Genomic DNA, 14,330 nt, shown 5'->3' with positions numbered 1-14,330 from the left:
TAAGAGACATGGGGAAGGGGGAAATGTTCCAGGTCTGGGGTATAGCCAATGGGAAAGCACAGATCAAGAGATGGACTGTTGTACAGGAGGGACTGCCAGTGGCCATTGGAACTGAATTATAGAGTGTGCCAAGGAAAGCCACAGGTAAGAAGAGGGTCAGAAAAGTGGGAAGGGTCTAGGTGTGAAAGACTTTAAGTGCCATAATCTGGAGTTAGTGGGCTCTATTACAAGAGGGATGATAGGTCAAAGGTTTGCTTTAGGAAAATCATTTTGGCAATTGAGTGAAATATAGATTAGAATTGCAGGGGGTGGGGAGAGACTTAAGTCTCAAAGACAAACTCACCGACTTTTCAAATAATCTAGAAGATGAGGTGATATGGGATTGTGCTCTAGTGTGGCTGTGTTAATGAGGAGAAGGGAGCATACATTAGAGATATCCTGAAGGTAGAAATGATGAGACTAGGCACTTAATTGGACATGTGGAGTGAGTGGGAATAAAGAGTGACTCACACCAAGTTTATAGGCCAGGGAGAATGGGAAGATGGTGGCACTCTCAACAGTAATGGGGAAGTTTGGAAGAGGAGATGATTTGGAATACAGATAATTAGTTGTGTTTTAGACATGAGGAATCCAATATATGTACAGGACATCTAGTTTAAATGTCCAGTAGATAAGCAATTATGCAGGAGTGGAGCTCAGTAGTGAATCTAAGGGTAAGGTTGTATATGTGAGTTTGGGGATTTTCTTCATAGAGATACTAAATGAGGACTGTTAATAATTTCCCTGCCACTGTGGATATATCTTTAATCTTGTGAATATAGAATTGTGAATATAGAATTCCACTTTCTAGTCTTCTGGATGTGTCTCCACTTCAGCATTGTGTGTGTGAGAGACTGAATGTGTATGTGTTTCTTCTGGGGGTTATCATATACCTAGGATCTAATTCTTTAACTCCATTGGATTACTTCTCAAATAAAATTATGTTATTGCCTCCCACCCCAAATGTTGGCTTCAAATAAATGTTAATAGCTAATTTTCAAAAGAACCGTTTCATATTCTCTTGGAAACGTTATCTCCAAGAAGTTTACATGTTGACATTTAAATCTTTTATTCTTTAATGTATTTTGTTACACGCTTCTATGAATCAGTGTATTAGACCTTGTAAAAAATATTTTGGGGGGCAGCTAAGTGGCTCAGTGGATAGAGAGCCAGGCCCAAAGATGGGAGATCCTGGGTCCAAATCTGGCCTCAGATACTTCCTACCTGTGTTACCCTGGAGAAGTCACTGCTCTTCTGTCTTGGAACTAATATACAGTATTGATTCTAAAACAGAAGGTAAAGGTTAAAAAAAAAACTTTTGAAAGAGTGACTAAAGAGAGAATGTTTATTATATGACAGCACAAACTCCAACCAAATAAATGAGGAACAGGGCAACTTAAGTCATCTCTGCAGGTGATCGTCTAGACACAATATAGAACTATCGCTTCTAAATCCCCAAACTAGCTGTCCTGAAATTAATCTCCACATATTATACCCCCAGGGCTGGTACACCAAGGATTTGTATTAAATTTGTTTAGGGCTATGGAAACTTCTCTCTTTCTTTCTCTGACTTTTTTGTGTCTGAAAAAGACAGACCTACAGTGGTTCCGTCCTGAGTGATGACGGCAGTGACCGTACTATCACCTGCTTTATTAGCGTCCATGTTCACTAGATCTGGGGAAAAAAAAGGAGGTTCTTGCCAAGCAAGTTTTGCATACAGTGGAAAGATGACAATGGAAAGGATTAATAAAGGGTCATGGCCTTCAGCTCTGGAGTGTGACGTTTTGTTTCATATTGCTCAGGCAAAAGTTGTACCATGATCTTGTCTGAGGTGATTAGCATGAAGAGCTGCGAAATCTTACCTGATTAAACAAACCAAGTATGCTGCCAAGTTTGTATTCCCAGGAGGCAGAGGGAAGAAAAAGACCATATGAGTTTGTGAGTTATGGAAAATGTTGAGAAAATAGATGTTAAAATATGCTTTAGGCGGTTTGCTCAACAATACATCAGGGAAACTTCCAAGTCTACATAACAATTACCCGAATGCTGAACATATTATTTAATTGTAGTCCTGCTTGTATTCCATCTGTATTTCTCAAGTGCAGGCTTTCCAGATGTTTTAGGCGAGCTTTATAGGCACCAGACACATTAGGGAGAAAAGACTATTCAATACATACACATAATATGAAACTCACTCAGTAAACTCTAACAAATATTAATGTGCATTTCATTTTAAACACAAGCAGAGATATATCCTATTAATTTTCATCAGCCTAGAGGTCTCATAGTTGTTAGCCTTATTGATTTTTGGTGTTTGTGACTACTAAAAATGAGCAAATTTCTGCTTGTGCATGTTGTGTGCACATGTGTGTGTACACAGGTCCACACACTCTTGTGATCCTAGCTATACTTTCATTCATTCCCTTTGACTCACTAATTATGGTGGGGGATTTGAAATGTTCCTTGCTGCCCATTGCCACTCTCAGATACTCCTTCTACCTCCATCACTTAGTAACCTTTCCTCCTTTAAAATTTGTTCAATTCATATTTACTATCATTGACATTCTGATAGCTCTTATCTACCAAGCCTGAAGACACTCCTTTAGTGAGTTCATTGTTTTACTTTTATCCATGGTCTTTCTCTACATGAAAACTCCTGCCTTCATAATACATATTGATTCAACATACATATTGATACTGTCTCAAACACCCTAAATTCACACTTTCTCAGCTTAGGGACTGGGTTGGAGTTTTGAGATTGGAACTCAACTTCAATTTAGTTGCATAGACATAAATGATCATACCCTTGATGTGACCATCACCCACCAGTATTCCACTTCCACTTCCATATTCATGAACTTATCACTCCATCTTTAGCTTTTCCTTATGACCCCAACACTTTATGTAAAAATTCAGTAAAATGACCTACAATCCTGCCACCTCTTAGTGCTTTACCAGGAAATCACTGCTACATTGGCTATGTTGCCATCTTGACTCCCTTGGTAAACCAGCTCGACTCTGTACTGTTCTTTACACTTGAGTCCCTTGATACCTCATCCTCTCTCCAATCACACCTTGACAAGCCCAACTTTGGATTAGTTCTACCATCTACTGCTTTTAGTCCTCTTCAATTCACATGCTACTAAGGTAGAACTGGAGAAAATTGTGAGGCTGCAGCCTGGACCCACTACAGATATTGATTGCATTCTCTCAACATCACTTTACTACAGCAGGGTGATCCTTTTCTATGCCCCTAGTTCATTCATTATTCCACTCACCTGCATTTTCCAAACTTTTTCATCCTTCCACAAACCTCCCTTTGTTGTCTGTCTCTCTCTGTCTCTGTCTCTGTCTCTCTCTTTCTCTCTCTCTCTCTCCCCCTCCCTTCCTCCTACTTTCTCTTCCTCTCTCTTTCTCTTTCTCCCTGCCTCAAATCACTCAAATGCCTTCCTTCACTATTTTCTCTTTTATCCTTTCTCACATGTCATATATAGAAAGTGGTCCTTCTCTGTATCAAGGCAAACTTCTTTATATGCACAAGTGATCTCATTCCATTCTATCCTCCAGAAGAATGACTTCTCTGTCATCCTGACTCTCTCTCCAAACTTCAATTCTCTGTTTACTATTTCCCTGTTTTTTACAAAGACACATGTCCCACCCCAAAAACCCTCCCTTCACTTGCCCATCTCTGCTTAGATCTCTCTCTCTCTTCTAACTTTCCATAGCTAAACTCCTTGAGGAAATTATCTTCAATAAGATTCTCTTCTTCTTTTCCTTTCACTTTTTTTAACTCTGTAGGTGGACTTCTGATCTTATTATTCACGTAGAACTTCTGCCTGAAGAGTTACCATTGACCTTCTAAATGTCAGATTAAATGGCTTTTTCTTAATCTACTTCTTGAACTCTTTGCAGTCTTTGAAACTCTCAAGGACCCTTTTTTCCTTGATACTGTCTTCTCTCTGTTTTTGTTTTTGTTTTTAAAATAAAACCCATACCTTCTGTCTTAGAATCAATCAATACTGTGTATTGGTTCCAAAACAGAAGAGCAGTAAGGGCTAAGTAATGGAGGTTAAGTGACTTGCCTAGGGTCACACAGCTAGGAAGTATATAAGACTAGATTTGAACTCAGGACCTCCCATTTCTAGACCTGGTTCTCTATCCATTGAGCTACCTACCTACATTTCCCTTTCCTGTTTCTACTCCTATCAGCCTGACTGTGCCTTTTTCAATCTCCCTTTCTAGATCTTCATATAGGTCAGGGTCATTAACCATGGATGTCCTCCAAGGCTGAGTACTAGATCTTCTTTTCTCCCTCAGTACTATTTCCCTTGGTCTCATTAGCTCCCGTGAATCAAATTATCTCTATGCAGATGATTTTTAGACACCTTTATCCAGCCCTAACCTCTCTCTTGACTTTTAATTCTACATCTCCAGCTGCCTATTGGACATCTTGCATTGGAGATTCTTTAGACTTCTTAACCTCAACATTTCCAAATCTGAACTCCTAAACTCTCCCCTCTTCCAAACTTTCCTCTTAGTTTCAAGGAGACTGCCATCTTCCTAGTCACCCAGTGACTCCTCACTGTTGACTCTTGACTCTCTTACCCCCATATATAAGTTTGTTCCCACATCTTGTTGATTCTTCCTTCCCAACATCTCATATATCTCCTTTTTTAATAACATGACTACTACTGGTACAGGACCTCATCCTCTCACATCTGGACATTGAGTCCATTCCAGTCTATCCTCTTCTTAGCTCCTTAAAGTGGTCTTCCTAAAGTGCAGGTATGACCACCCCACACCCCACTTAGTGAACTCCAGTGGCTCCCTATTACCTCCAGTATCAAAAACAATTTGGCTTTTAAGTCTTTATATCCTACCCCTTCTTAACTTTCAGTCTTCTTCTACCCCCTCCCCTTTAGGTATGAACCAGTGACACTGGCATCTTTGCTGCTGTTCCTCACATAAGACATTCCCTCTCTTGACTCCATACCTTTTTCCTGGCTTTCCATTATGCCCGGAATGCCCTCCCTCATCTCCACTTTTTGGCTTTCCTAGCTCCCTTCAAGTCTCAGCAAAAATACCATCTATGGGAAGATTCTTACTAGACTCTTTAAGTTTTTTATGGACCAGGGACCTGTCTGGGCTAATCTTTGTATCTCTCCCAGCATCTGTCATGGTAACTTTGTTCATAATAAATATTCATTGAATGTTTCATGAATGAATGAATGAGTGAAGAGGGATCAGGTTTGTTTTACTTGACCTCCTAATACAGAAATAGGAGAACAGAGATTGGGGGTGGAGGTGGAGGTGTCTTGACATAAGAAAGAACTTCCTGACGGTTACAAGCTGGCCAAAACTGAAATGAGTTTTTTTCTTGAAATACTGAGTTCCTCATTATCAAAGAACTTTGAAAGGAGGATGGATAACCATTCCTGCTTAGGTATGGCTTGAACTCTATGATCTATTAGCTCACTTCCAGCTTGGACTCTGTGCCACTTTGACTGGGAGTGACATACCACTGCAAATCAAATCTTTTGGTGCTCTGCCTAGAGCATCAGAATATATTATTTTTCCTGAATGCAAGATAGCTTCATTGTATAACTAATATTTATATAGTGCCTTATGATTTGGAAAGTGCTTACATATCAGCACCAGCCTAGGTAGAGTCAAACCAGAGGTGAAGGTGAATAGGAATGGGATACTCAATAGCCTTAAGAACTTGAACTTCAGGTTTTATCATGATTAAAATAATCAGACAAATTTTTTGCACCTATGAAAATCAGGCACTGTTTAAGATATATCACTCCATCCCTCAGCACTAAAATCTCTATGAAAAACACTGTATGATATAGTCTTTAAAATCCTTTGTATACTGGAGAACTAGTCATTCTATTTTTAAGGATTTTAAAAATCTGTTATATGACATTGTTGGGATTGACTTTTGTGACAATGTTTGCAAAATGAAGCAAAGAAAAAACTATCATTTCAGCAATCTTTTGGAGCACAAGACAAATATGAGAGTAATCCTATAGAAGCTGTGTGGCTACCTGTGTATACAGTGCCACCTTAAGACTGAGTCAAATGACTTCAAAAATCTGCATCCTGTGGAACATAAAGATAATACAAAGAAGTCAAGCTGTCCAAAAACATGGACATATGGAAAAGTAAGATAATTTGTCAAATATTTACCTTAAAAATAGAGCCTGTTTCCAATTTTGCTGTAGTAAAAATTATTTTATACTTTACCGAAGTTTCCTGTGACTACTTGTCACAACTTAATACCCGTAGTAATAATAGCAAATTGCTAACACAAAGTAACATTATATGTTTTCTTCATCTTTGGCCACCAACAGAACCTTCTTTATGGGTAAGTTCTTATGGCTCTTTCAAAATATTTAGTGTATCACAGGATAGGGAATGCCCTTTATTTCTGAGAAAAAGAAATTTCCCCTCACATATTCTGCCCTGATTCTGAAAAATGTCTCCCCAGTGGCTCTCCTCTCTTCCAGGTAGTCTCCCTGAACCCAATAGGCAAGAAGTTTATGGGCAAGAATTTTTATTACTGACAAAATCCCATTTGCACATACTTTTCCTTTTTGTTATTCCAAGGAGGAGACCTAAGACTGTGAGGGAAATGGAGCAGAGCCACCACTTCATCTTGCCTTATTATTGGTCTTAATTTTGGGAAATCTGCAATAAAAATGGAGAGGAAATATATAGCAATGGAGTCCTGGGACCTTTTGGCCCTACTAGTATGCAAATCATTTAGTATTGGTACAAATGATTTAATGGAAATGTAGTCAGGTTTCCCTGTCTAAACAGTTTCCATTCCCATTACTTCCATGTAGAAGGAGAGGAAAAAAAAAAGTCATTCTACATAACTATGGGAGAATTACCATGAAGTTACATATGGTAAGCCCTAGTCTGGCTCTAATTTCCAGTGGCTTCAAGAATAACTTCATGATGAAGTGGAGGAGCATGGGAGTAGAAGGGAGGCCACGAAAATACACATCTCTTGAAATGAAGATTGTTGCAGATGGATACATTTGCTTAATAATATTTAAAGCTGACTAGGTAGATTGTGGGCAAGGAGAACTATGCTTTATGGGAAGTACAACTTTAATGCCTATACAGGAACAGTCTGATTATATTATAAATCTAAATTTTTGAGATACTGTATTGATTATGCTTGTAATACATTTTTTACTTCTATTTGGATCTTTTCTTATTTTTTCTTATTTCTTATTATACCAGTCCTGCCAGCTCAGAAAGAGGTGATTGATAAATTTTTTGTTAAGTTTATGTAATAGTCTGCCAATGCCTTTGTAAGCTTTGTTATGTATAATATTGATCTTGTTGAGATAATGATATTGATGACCAGTTGATATTGATAGACTAACGCTGTTGGGGAGCTCTGGTTGAAGGCAGTTGATAAATTTGTTGGATACAGCTTAATCCAATGTTATTTATTACTTATGAGTAAAAGGATTTAGGAAAAAAAACAGGATATATTAAATCTAACACTAAGGTTTCTAACTACAACCCCAAACCCCTCTGACCTGCAAGGGGCTGCTTCTTGTCCACCACAGTGAATCTACACTGATCTATTCTTTACTATCTAAAGATTAAATATATTTAACTAAAGATATCCTAATAGGTGATCCTAAAATTATATAATTCTCCTTAAATTATCTTTAAAATTTCACCCGCTGCCTTAAAGTAATTGTTAAATGACAGAATCGGACCCTTCTCAACGGGGCGCCTGAAACTGATGCTGCTTCAGCAAGAGGAAATAGCGCCCCCTCTGGTTTCTTTTCTCCCTCCCGGAGAAAGACCTCACACCAACCAATCTTCTTCAGATTAAAAAAAAAATGTTTCTCAGTTTCTCCAAAGTTAACTTTCACTAAAAATCCTTCACAGATTGATTGTAGCAAAATCTCCAGCCATCTGCTTCAGGCGGGTAAGCTCCAGAGAGAGACCAGTGCTCTGTCTTTCCTATCATGCAATTCTCTTAAAGTGACCCACAGAAAATTCTTCTCATCCCTGCTTAAAGGAGCCAAAGTAAACTTAAAAACTCTTCCTCTAGACTAAATCCTTACTTCTAACTAAGTTAATTAGTTAATTAAATTCTTATCCTAACAGCTTGGATCCTATTATTAAAATTTATAGGATCACAGAATATTGAAAGTAGAAGACATCTTTTAGAATTGTTAGTAGCAGATCTAGAATTATTAGCTGGGTGTTCCCCTGTGCTTTTAGGGAATGGACTTTTTTCATGAATTTTGAGGTGACCTTAAAAGACTTTCAGAAAAGAAAAAGTAATTCATATGTTAGTTAAATCAGTCTTTAAAACATTTCTATACCTCTTTATGTTATTTGTGACTAGGAAAGCAAGTAACCATTTTCTCAGAGAAAATGATTTTCTCACTTGCATGATTAGATAAATCCTGAAACCTAACATGTATATATAATGTAGCTTTAGAATTTCTTTTGAGTTATGCCCATATCTCTGATTTTTTTTCCTCTTTATTTTAACCTAGAAATTGGCAATAAGAAGTTTTATAAATACAGCAAAGAGAAAACATTGAAGTGGCTGAATAAAAAGGTATAGTGGGGTTTTGTTTTTTGGTTTTTAGACTGTGTATTTAAAGTGAGAGCATTAATATAACAAGTTGTTTTATTTAAAATAGCTTTTTAGAATGAACTGAGACAGAAAAGCTAAATGAGAATTGCCAAGTATGATCCAATTGAAGCATATTAATAATAATTATTCATTTCTAAAGTTCTTTAAGGTTTGCAAAGTACTTTCTCCACAACAGCAGCATAAATTGGGTAATGGAAATATTATAATCCTCATTTTACCGATAAAAAGTAGAAACTCAAAATGGTTAAACAACTTATTCTGGTTGTTTAGTTAGCAGGCATCAAAGCAAGGGCTAAGATTGAGGTCTTTCCTCTGTCCAAGTCTAGCACTGGAGGAGACTTCCTCTTGCCATCTAGACAGTATGACACACTTAGGTGGTTTGAATATGTGTAAATTGGCAGAAAGGACCTTTAAAAAGCTGCTTAAACAAAATATTTTTATTGACCTGGAAAACAGTATCATCTCTAAAATATTGTTCCAAGTCTAGAGTCATCTATGATCTTGTGGGGTACTGTATAGATATTTATAGAAACCTAAAATAATTATTCCTAGACTTCTAAAGTAAAACTTGATTGGTCTCCACAAAGCCTTATGTTAATTTCTTTCTTCATCCTTGTGGCACGGTTTTCCAAATTAAGAAGAGTCAAATGTTCTTTTAATAGATACTGATTTCCTTCATTCCCCTCCCCCTCCTTTTTTAAATCATTCTGTAGGTGGATCAGACTGTGAGAGCTTTAAAAACCAACAATATAAATGTAGGTGCTCGGGTACTATCTGCAGCATTTATCCCAGGTGACCGTGGCTCCATTGTCAAAGAAGGTAAGTTCATAGTCATAGATTAGAGCTTGAAAGGTAACGGCTACTTTCAGATCGATCCCCTTTATTTCACAGATAAAGGAACTGAGATACAGAGAAATTAAATGACTTCCTCAGTGTCATTTGGCTGGTTAACTGACTGAGGTGAGACTTGAAAACAAGATATTGCAGCAGCCACCATTTTAGAATGGAGTGAGACACCTGCCTCTTCAGTACTTATCTGGATTTTTAAAAGCCTTTAATTTTTATTTTTAATTTATATTATTTCTGATAGTTCTGGTTTATTTCTGATATTTATTTTACCTGAACAAATATGTAACAGGTGTGTAATTTTTTTTCTGATTCAAGTAATATTTCCCCAGCGGACTTAGTAATATTTACTAAAATGATAGAAACTGGCTTATATTTAAAACTTGCATATAGTCAGAATAGTAGGGAATGTTTCAATTACATGCACAATTATTTTTGTTTTAATTGAAACATCTAATAGATTTACAAGTTGAGGACTCAAAACACACCTTCCAAGCATGGGATGAAAAAATTGGGTGTAGTTAACCAAAGAAGAGAAGACATTGATAGCTGTCTTGAGATACATGAAAAGTTTTCATGTAAAAGAAGGCACAGACTTGTTCTATTTTGTAACAGAGACTACATGTAGGACAAAAGAGTAGCAATTTAAGAGTTAGATTTTTTTTAACATTAGAACTAGATGGGACCTTATTTATCCAGTTGTCCAGCAGAGTTAATGTTGAATTAGTAAGTATTGGAACCAGGCTTCAAATCTAGATCTTTTGCTACCATATGTTCAATATAAAGAAAAGAAAATATTAAGAAAAAACAGTTAAAGATATCTAAAAAGAAATGGACTGCTTTGCAATTTGTGTTTATTGCCCACCACTAAAGTTTTTCAAGTCGAAGTTGTTGACCATTTATTTTAGATATTGTAGATGGGATTAATGCCTTGGATGTAAATTAAGCTAGATGACTCAAATGGCCATTTTTGTAGAATGATAATTCCTTGAGGGCAGCAGCTATTTAGTTTCTACCTTGTTATTGCCATTTCCTATAATAGTACCTGGCATAGAGTAGGCACTTAGTAAATGCTGCTGATTGACTTACAAATCAGCTATTCAATGATTATGTTTCTCTCAAGCTAGTATAGTGTAATGGGTTAATGAGTTGGCCATTCATTCTGCATCACCTCACATCTCTCACCTGGATGTGTAGGCACCTATTCACTCCCTGGATGGCCTTGCCTGCTCAAATCTGACTCTATACTTGCAGGTTTAGCAACTCAGGAAAGGACTACCACCACTCAGTCACACTCAAACTCTCAGAGTCCCAGGAGTCATTCTGTTTCAGGGGTGTATCTTCCCCTACTTCCCACTCTAAATCTTGAACCCTTGTCATGTATTTATATATCCACAGTCAGCCACTCCTACAAATGACACTTAAATCATGAATACTCATTTATTTATCAGTAAGGCAAAAGACATCGTTCTATCACTAGTGCTTATGTACTAAAACAAAGATAGAAAAGGTAAATATGTCACCATGCACAAATAAGCCTGCATTAGCCTGTACCTTCTGTCTTAGAGTCAATACTAAGTATTAGTTTTAAGGCAGAACAATCATAAGAACTATGCAATTGGGGTTCAGTAATTTGCCAAAGGCCACACACATAGAAAATATCTTGAGTTCAGATTTGTACCCAGAACCTCCTATCCCCATTACCTGGCTCTCTATCCACTGAGTCACCTGGCTGCCTCTATACTTAACCTCTGTCAGTCACTGTAGTATCCATCACTTCCAGTTTCAGACCAAGCTAATGCAGTTCTTAAATCTGTCCTTTTACCTCTATTTCTTATTATCTTTCTGGGTTTAAGCTGGATCCTTTATACAAATGACTACCTGTGCTTACAACTAACAAACAATAGGGTAAATCTGGGAGGAAACTTGGAGAACATATAGTGTAGCCTTCTTACTTCATACAAGAGGAAAACTAAAGCCTATGCTTACATGAGAGGGCTGGACTGTATACCTGCCAAACTATATTCTTTCATTTCTCCAACTCTTCATTTGACAGTTAGAAGAGTTCTACTACCTTTGTGTTTATACAATGTGATTAGTTTATAAAAACCTCACAACTAAGTTTGGAAGCCATTGTCCAGTTATCTCCCTGTATAACTCAAACATGTGAGTTTTAAGTCATTTTGTAGAAAAAGAAATTTGGGAAGTAGTTCATAGTATATAATACATGTCTGTCATCTTTCAAACATTCTTTGCATAGTCTGCTAGCCAGACCATGCTAGGAGGAGTGAGGTTCCCTTTTTGCCAAGCACTAAGCAGTTTCGGTTACTTGTAAGAAGAGAAGATTCTATCCTTGCAAAATTGAACTCTACTTTGGAACCTAGTTTTTCTGTTTTGACTCAGATTCAGAGCTGGAAGAGACTTTAGAAGGTTCTCCTCATTTTGCAGACGAAACAGAAACACAGGTTAAGTAAATTGCCCAAGGTCTCCTAGTTAATATTAGTATCAAAATCAGGACTTGAACCTACAGCATCTCTTTCTGCTATATCATGAACTGACCCTATTGTCTTCTGGGTTAAGCTAACCCTGAAAAATCCCTCCACTAAACATCAGTAATTCTATAAAACAAGATGACTTCATTTCTGATACAGTTTTTAAAATCATTTAGGAAGGCCCGTGGAGTCTATAAGGGTCTTGATATGGATGAAAGAATCTTATATTTCATCTTACAAATAAACTTCCAACTTACAAGAGAACTTTTGGAATATAACCTCTCAAAGTCAGGGAGTGTCTGTAATTCAAAATAGTTTCCCAGGTAACAGAAGAAAGATGGAGATACTTTTTGCACTCCCCATACATCATTTATGTTTTGCTTTTCATTGTGTAATTTGGAGGCTCTAGGGAGAATAGAATAATGCTGTTTATGCTTATTTTGAATGTTTGTTAAAGGTTGCCTCTGAATTTCACAAATAGTGAATGACTTTTAATTAAGGAGTTGAAGAAATCTTATCATTCATTTTGGAATGAGACTATGGAAAATTACTTTTATACACAGGAATTTTATTGGAAAATAAAACACCCAAGCCCCCCCCCCTTTCTTCTCTCTGTCTCTCTCTGTGTCTCTGTGTGTGTGTGTGTGTGTGTGTGTGTGTGTGTGTGTCCCTCTCTCTCTCTCTCTCTCTTTATTAGACCATTAGTAGTCATATCAAGAAAAACAGTTTAAGTATAGGAGAGTGGTAGTTCACAAAAAAAAAAATATGACTTCTTAATGTTTGTATAATGCAGTAAGAGTTCCTTAAAACAACTGTTGTCATCCACATAAGAAAGCAGTCATGTTGAAATGCTCACTACCCATATGTGCAGGGGTGGCTGAAAAGACCTTTCGTCATTGCTGCTTTTCAGATCACAAACTCCTTTAAGGGAGAGACCATGTCTCAGATTTCTTTTAATACTCCCCAGAGTATCTAGCAACGTACTCAACACTTAAGAGGAGCCCAGTAAATTTTCAGTGTAGCTGCTGTTGGCAGACAGCATCACAGGCTGTAGATCTTTGGTTCCCAAGGCAATTTTGGCTTGTCTGCTGCTGCTATCTCCTAATGTGTCAGAGCTCTGCAGCATCATTTGAAGTTGCTCAGCTTGGTGGTACCAAGGAAAGAGCACTGGACTTGGAAATGAGGGAGACGAGTTCAAATTCTGTATCAGACACTTAGAAACTCTGTGACCCTGGGCAAGTTAATCTACTCATCTGTAAAATGAGAGGGTTCAATTTTTGACCTCCAAGGTCCCTCCCAGCTCTACATCTGTGATTAAATAGCCCAATGACATGGACCATTTATATGTCAACACTTGTGAGGATGAAAGAAGAACTTGATGAGATCCTCTAAGCTAAGTCATTATATGCCATAATATTTTGTTGTTCAGTTGTTTCAGTCTGACTCTTTGTGATCCCTGTTGGGGTTTTCTTGGCAGAGATACTGGAGTGGTTTGCCATTTCCTTCTTTAGTTCATTTGACAGATGAGTAAATGGAGGCAAACAAGGTAAAATGACTTGCCTGGGGTCACACAGCTAATATGTGTCTGAGGCCAGATTTGATCTCAAGAAGGGGAGTCTTCCTGACTCCAGGCCCAGCAATCTCTCATTGTGCCACCTAACTGCCTTTTGTGCCAAAATATATCCAATTTGAACATGACCAAAGGAAGAATTTGGCAAAAACTGTTTCTGCTTTGAAAAATGGGAGATGACATTAATCAATTTATCACTTCTTAAGAACGTTTAATTCATGTAGGCTAATTGCTCTAATTGAAGAATATCTTTTGAACCCTGAAATAATTTCAACCAAATCATTTAATTACCTTGCCAAGTAGAGGCATGATGCCTAACAGAGGCAATGCTCTATTATACAACGAGCCTTTAGTTCAGATCTTGGCTCTGCTAAGCAGCTATGTGGTATACTATAAGTGCTGGCTCTGAGGTCAGAGGACCTGGGTTAAAATCATTTTTCCAATGCTTGTTACTTATGTACTTCAAGCAAATAATTTAACTTCCCTCAGTCTTGGATTCTCCAACTATAAAATGAAAGACTGGGATTTGATGGCCTGTACTGTCCATTCTACCTCCAAATCTAGGATCCTTTGCCTCTCTCATTTCTAAACTATAGGGAAGGATGACAGAAGTTATAAATAGTAATGCCTAACAGAGCAGGGAAAAACCAGGACATCTTGTGAAATTTCATAGATGAAAATGGGAGGAAAACAAACAAATGCAAAGTGGAACAGATTTTCCAGTGTGTGTATATAT

General features: G+C 37.4%; 1 protein-coding gene across 2 annotated transcripts in view; it reads left to right on the top strand.

The window, feature by feature from the left end:
• Positions 1 to 14,330, top strand: part of RNASEH2B (ribonuclease H2 subunit B) — a 97,192-nt gene that overhangs the window by 51,823 nt on the left and 31,039 nt on the right. For both annotated transcript variants that reach the window (XM_016421930.2, XM_016421929.2), the window contains exons 6-7: positions 8,583 to 8,647; positions 9,400 to 9,505. In XM_016421930.2, coding sequence (XP_016277416.1) covers positions 8,583 to 8,647; positions 9,400 to 9,505 — 171 coding nt within the window. The remainder of the gene's footprint in view (positions 1 to 8,582; positions 8,648 to 9,399; positions 9,506 to 14,330) is intronic.

Source organism: Monodelphis domestica, chromosome 4, assembly GCF_027887165.1.
Source record: "Monodelphis domestica isolate mMonDom1 chromosome 4, mMonDom1.pri, whole genome shotgun sequence".
NCBI lineage: Eukaryota > Metazoa > Chordata > Mammalia > Didelphimorphia > Didelphidae > Monodelphis > Monodelphis domestica.
This window is presented reverse-complemented; position numbering and strand designations above follow the sequence as displayed.